General features: G+C 36.3%; 1 protein-coding gene across 1 annotated transcript; it reads right to left on the bottom strand.

The window, feature by feature from the left end:
- Positions 1–240: 240 nt before the first annotated feature.
- Positions 241–5,647, bottom strand: LOC107815901 (3-phosphoshikimate 1-carboxyvinyltransferase 2-like). The gene is made up of 8 exons (XM_075229065.1): positions 5,093–5,647; positions 3,800–4,044; positions 3,501–3,654; positions 2,255–2,469; positions 2,056–2,173; positions 1,372–1,582; positions 874–935; positions 241–756 (listed from the first exon to the last, which is right to left on the bottom strand). The coding sequence occupies exons 1-8, from the start codon at positions 5,405–5,407 to the stop codon at positions 538–540; spliced, it is 1,539 nt and encodes a 512-aa protein (XP_075085166.1). The 5' UTR covers positions 5,408–5,647; the 3' UTR covers positions 241–537.
- Positions 5,648–6,048: the final 401 nt, after the last annotated feature.

Below are 6,048 nucleotides of genomic sequence, written 5' to 3' on the forward strand. Positions count from 1 at the left end.
TATATAGTTTAAAAGAAATTAAGTAGAGAAAAATTTACTTCATAGTCACTTTTCCTGCAGCTTGGAATTGAAGGAATTTACTGTAAAGCGCTTCTTAATATATTTGATCAATACAACAACAACTACGTATCAATTTCAAACAAGGTGAAGTCGGCTATATAAATCATCATTGACCATGTTATTCCGTTTAAACTCTCATACCAATATTATGCAATAGAATTGATTAGTAACATGGAAAAATAACTCTCAAAGAGCAACTGAATCACCCATGTTCAAAATAGTACTCCTTACACTGCTCCAATACTAGTTATCCTTAACTCTATTTAGTGTACATTCCTTCAAAAACAAGAAGCTCACATTCAACAAAAATATTGAACATCATCACTTGACAAATAATTAAAGAGTTCGAAGCCTTGGATCGATGCCCTCCTAAAGTCGACACCAGAGTGGTTCAGATACCAGTTATAGCATGTCTTGTACAAGAACTAAATTCTTTTACCTGTTCTTACTTACACTCTACAACATAGTGAAGCGGTTTCAATGCTTGGAGTACTGCTGTAGGACATCAAAGTAGTTCGGGAAAGTTTTCCTCGTGCACCCGGGGTCGTTGATGGTGACTGGAACATCTGCACAAGCAGCAAGAGAAAAAGCCATGGCCATTCTGTGATCGTCGTATGTATCAATTTCGGTCACATTTAAGTTTTCAGGCGGGGTGATTATGCAGTAGTCTGGTCCTTCTTCAACAGTTGCTCCCAACTGTAGTATTCATGCAAAAAGGAAAGAATAAGGAAAGAAAGAACAACGAACAACTTCATCATCATTACACTAAGGCTTGGGAGATGCAAATGTGTCCAAAACCAATAACGACTTTACCTTCCTAAGTTCTGTGCATATGGCGATCATGCGCTCAGTTTCCTTGACTCTCCAGCTAGCAACTGATAACAGAAAAGAGGAATTTTTAAATTAGCACAATAAAGAAAGAACAAAAGAACAGGAAAAAAGAGAGAAAATACACAACCTTTCAACATAATACTCTGCTCAAATAAGAGTATTATGCTAGAAGTGAATAACTCATACCTATTTGCATTACAGTCAAACCTCTCTATAATAGACTCATTTGTTTGTATACTTGTTAAAGCTTGTTGAACACGTAGAATTATTAATCAACTTTCAGATTCTTAGATTGTATCAAACCAGAAGAGTATATTGGACTAGTAGTCACTCAAAGCGTATATTTTGTATGTAATTATGTAGGAAATCCTCTCAATATTATGGATATAGCAGCATAGCGGATCTGGTCTCACTCAGCTAGTTAATTATGTTAGAAATAAAAAAAAGTTTTGAATTCGATCTGGTCTCCAGAAAACAAACCGTCTCTTATAGCAGTGGGACCATCAGCAAAAAGCGCAACTACAGCAAGTGTCATGGCAACATCAGGCATTTTATTCATGTTCACATCAATGGCACGCAAATGCTTCATTCCAGAAGAATTCCTTGGTGGTCCTTTGACTGTGACGCTGTTCTCTGTCCAAGTAACTTCTGCTCCCATTTTCTCAAGAACCTCAGCAAATTTGACATCCCCCTTCACAAAGGCAAACATAAAAACACAAATGAGAAAGTTTAACCATGACATTGAAAGTCATCTCAATGCATTCATCGATTTGGGTGCTACTGTAAAGAATTAAGAATGTCTCATCCACAATGCTTTAATACCTAACAAAAACCAAACGTGTACATAAGCAAGACGTGGGTACTTTTTTCTTTATCTGATAATCGAGAAATCCCGGAGGGCTAGTGGTGCATAGTTCAAAACTCTATGGATAATGGGCCCACCCCTCTATCCTTCTCCACTTAAATACAAGACTTGTCTGTGGTAGCATTCGAACCCGCGATGTGCATCTAATTCACCTACGGGGTTGCGCTCTTACCACTAAACCAAACTCAGGGGCCAAATGTGGGTACATATTAGGATGCTTCCACAAAGTCAACACAGAAAGATAACAGATAAGTTCAACATGCAAACCCCTCCCCTGGCTCAAACGGCCAGAGCAATACCTGTAAACTGCTTGTCCCACAACCTTCAACAGTGATAGTTCCACCTGTGACGGCCGCTCCAGCCAAGAAGTAGCTAGCACTTGAAGCATCGCCTTCTACATAAGCTTTTCCAGGAGACCTAATATTACGTCAATATTTACTTCAATAGTTTTGGTAATAAACTTCTCAAGCCATTAAAATGATTTGAAAACAGACTTACTTGTATTTCTGACCTCCTCGGACAACAAACCTGTCCCAGCTACTACTGTGCTCCACAGAAATACCAAATCGCTCCATCAACTTCAATGTCATTTCGACATAAGGTACGGAAATTAGTTTGTCAATGATTTCAATCTCCACATCTCCTAAAGCCAGTGGAGCAGCCATAAGGAGAGCAGTCAAGTATTGGCTGCTAATGGATCCAGAGAGCTTCACCTAAAAGATAGTCAAGAAAGAATAACTAAAGCAAGAATTTCTGAATGATAATGGTATTCTATGCTTCGAAACAAGGAAAAGGCAGGCAAAAGAGACCGTTTACAGAACAGTGTAATAGCAACATTACTGTTCATTAAGTAATGTTATAAGTCCTACGTATAGTAATCCTTAGGGTTCTTAGTTTCTTGTTTTAGGTAAGTTTTATTATTAGTATCCTCATTGGTTTAGGACTAGCCTGATACTCCATCCATTAAATTTAACTGTTTTCTTTTATTAGAACATATCTTAAATCGTAAAGGTTGAAGTTTTATAATTTTTAAATTAAAGCAATATATAAGGGAGATAGAGGTAACTTTTGTTTTTTTGATAATTAAAAAATCCTTGAAGGCCAGTGGTACGGGTCGAAACTCGGTGGATATGCCCGCCCCGGTACCATTCTCAACTTAAATACCAGACTTTGTCTCCGGTAGTGTTCAAACCCGTGATGTGCGCCTATTCCACACATCACGTGTTGCGCTCTTACCACTAAACCAAAGCCCGGAGATCCTTATACAGGTAACTTTTGAACTCTTTGAATCTTCTTTTTATAAAGAAGTCTCCATATCAACTATTTAATATTAGAATAAGTAAGAAGAGTGAAGGGAATAAGTTCCTCTTCTAAAAAATTGGGCAAAATTTTCTCATAACTATAAATAGAAATTAGAAAAGCTAATTCCGCAATGAGGGAGAACTCTTTTATTTCCTTTTAAATAGCTTCTTCATCGACAAGAACTGTGATTCCTGATTTGTTTGGAAATGTAGTTCCCGAGTGCTGTTTCTTATAAAAACAGCTAGCTATATGTGTTTGAGCTTGATACAACTTTGTAGTCATTCAACTTATTACTGTTAAGGAATTTAGTGTTTGGCTTTGGAGTTCAATTTCTTCCAGACATAGAGTAACTTAACTTTATCAGCAAAGACTTCTCTGCTTCAGCTTAAGATAAGATTTCTTAACATTATGGATACGGCATAGTAGAATTTGTAATCCTCACCTTCCCTCCGGGAAGACCTCCCTTGCTGACAATTCGAACAGGAGGACATTTCGTACCAAGGAAACAATCAACCTCTGCACCAAGTTGCTTAAGACCATCAACCAAATCACCAATTGGTCTCTCTCTCATTCGAGGAACTCCATCAAGTACATACCTATAATATGAGAATGATAAATTTAAGTTAGTAATGTGGTAACCATTCCGCTCTAATCATTCTGCTCTATTTGGCTCCATTTCATTGAAATGCTTCAACTGAAACCTAAAAGAATAAATTGGTATGAAGAGAGAAGCTATTAGACCTTGAATTTCCGCCAGCTACAACAACGGCTGCTGTTAGTGGCCGCATTGCAGTTCCTGCATTTCCAAGAAAAAGTTGAATTTCTTCCTTGGACTCTTTACCAACAGGGAATAGCCCACCAGAACCTTCAACAGTTGCTCGTTGGTTTGCGCTGTCTTCTTCTACATTCAGTCCAAGTGTTTTCAACGCACCAAGCATGTAATGAATATCATCACTACTAAGTAAATTGTCAACAACAGTTGTTCCCTGAAATTCAAAGGCCAGTCACTTTTAACGGCCACAAAAGTAGTTCAAATATATAGCGCAAACAATAAAGTCAAAAGACATAGCTTCAAGTTAAAGAGCAAATGAAACCTCAATGAAATGATATCTTATGCAAAAGAATGAAAAATGTGAACTTTCACAGCTTAGAGAAGTTCACAAAGTTGATCATGGTTCAGAGCTATTATGCAATATACGTAGTTCAAGCCATCTTCAGCTTTGGAAGAGATTACCATAGTTGGTAAGGGCACCTTATACTTCGACTAAGGTGTTGCTAAGAACACATTTCTGTCCCATAAGCAAATTGTGTATGCAAAAGTTTGAACATTTGCATGCTAAGTGCTAAATGATAAACAATGACAAACTTCAATCATGGGTGCAAAATATTCTTTTTTCTTTTCTTTTTTTCCTCTTTTCATTGTAAGCAGGCAAAGCATATCATTTCGACCACATATTGGCCGTATAGGTTGTTCGCATACACAGTCATTCTAATATTGTAATTGCGCTATTCAACAAATGGGATCGTTTGGTTATAGGGATAATAATCCAATTATAAAAAATCTGCATAAGATAATATAGTGTTTGGTTGGTCGCATAAGAAAAAAAAATAGTCGCCGCATAACTATGCACCAAATGTTATGCAGCGTTTGGTTGGCAGTATTAAATCATGCGCGAATTATGTATTGTCTTTATGCAGGATAAATTGTGGCATAACAACACATTTTTTAACAATGAAGTGATTAAACTATGTAAAGACAAAAATGCCCTTTTCTAGCGTAATTAATCCATGTATTATAATCTACAAACCCTTCATTATTAATCATTGCATAAATAACCCTTGCATTATAATCCCGACGTAACTAACATGTGAACCAAAGCATTGCATAATTGATACCTACATTATAATTCCGGCATAACTAACATGTGAACCAAACAATCCCTAAAAGTTGGCTTACCCCGCCCCCACAACACACACACACAAAAAATTGGCTACACACACATGTGTGTGTGTATATATCAGCTACTTAATTACCTCAGATAGGGCAGCAAGAAGGAGAATACGATTGGATAAGGATTTAGAGCCAGGCAATTTAACAGTGCCAGATATCTCTGTAATTGGTTGCAGAACAATCTCATTGGGTTTCTGTGTTGTAGCCAGTGATGCTGAAATCCTAAAAATTGAATCTTTTTTCAAGAATGAATCTTTGTTCAAGACCCACATAGATTTTGCTGAATTTTTCAATCCAAAGGAAAGAGAAGGTGAAAATGTGGGAATTTGGGGTTTATGAATATTGGAATTGGGATAAAGGGTTTGTATCCCTTGTGTCATCTTGCTAATCTGTGCCATCTTTCTTTAGTTTCTCTCTCTCTCTGTCTGTATTTTGTTGTGGTTTATTTGTATGTTGAGAGTTAAAAGTTTGAATCTTTGGCTCTTTGCAAAAGGAGATTTCCAGTTGTATTCTGTTTTTAATTACTGAAATTTGTTGTTGTGGAGGAGTAGGTAGACTGAAAGGTAATGGATTTTTGTATGATTGACCCGCTGACTACTTTCACCAACCATTTTATCTGTATCGGCTCGGAGTTAGGTGCAATCACTTTTAACGCTTGACCAAAATTATTTATATTTGTACAGCAAAAGTATAAAATATGTATATTTGATTTATCAGAGTATTATATATATATATTTTTGGCTATTATTTTAGCGACTATTTGGTATTTCTATTACCCCAAATTAAATTTTAATTCGTGCCGAAAAATTAATATTAGAAGTAAAGTGTTCCCTAATAAAGACGATTACAAACCAAAAAATCTTTGATTAAGGAAAAAAAAATACTTATTAGTCCGTTACAATTCTTATTGACAAATGGTAAAAGGTTGTAGCATGATTACTAGTTGAGTACTACTCATTATAATAATATTTGTGTTGGAGTGTTAAGTAATTATTTATGTTTAATCAAAAGTTTCGGGTGAGTAGGAAACGCATGTCCA

This window comes from Nicotiana tabacum, chromosome 13, assembly GCF_000715075.1.
Source record: "Nicotiana tabacum cultivar K326 chromosome 13, ASM71507v2, whole genome shotgun sequence".
Classification (NCBI taxonomy): Eukaryota; Viridiplantae; Streptophyta; class Magnoliopsida; order Solanales; family Solanaceae; genus Nicotiana; species Nicotiana tabacum.

Excerpts from the sequence above, each read along its gene's own strand:
- LOC107815901 (XM_075229065.1), bottom strand. The coding sequence starts at position 5,407 with ATGGCACAGATTAGCAAGATGACACAAGGGATACAAACCCTTTATCCC. Across the intron at positions 2,174-2,254 it reads CGAGGAGGTCAGAAATACAA|GTCTCCTGGAAAAGCTTATG; the intron begins GTAAGTCTGTTT and ends ACGTAATATTAG. Across the intron at positions 1,583-2,055 it reads GTGGGACAAGCAGTTTACAG|GGGGATGTCAAATTTGCTGA; the intron begins GTATTGCTCTGG and ends GCCTTTGTGAAG.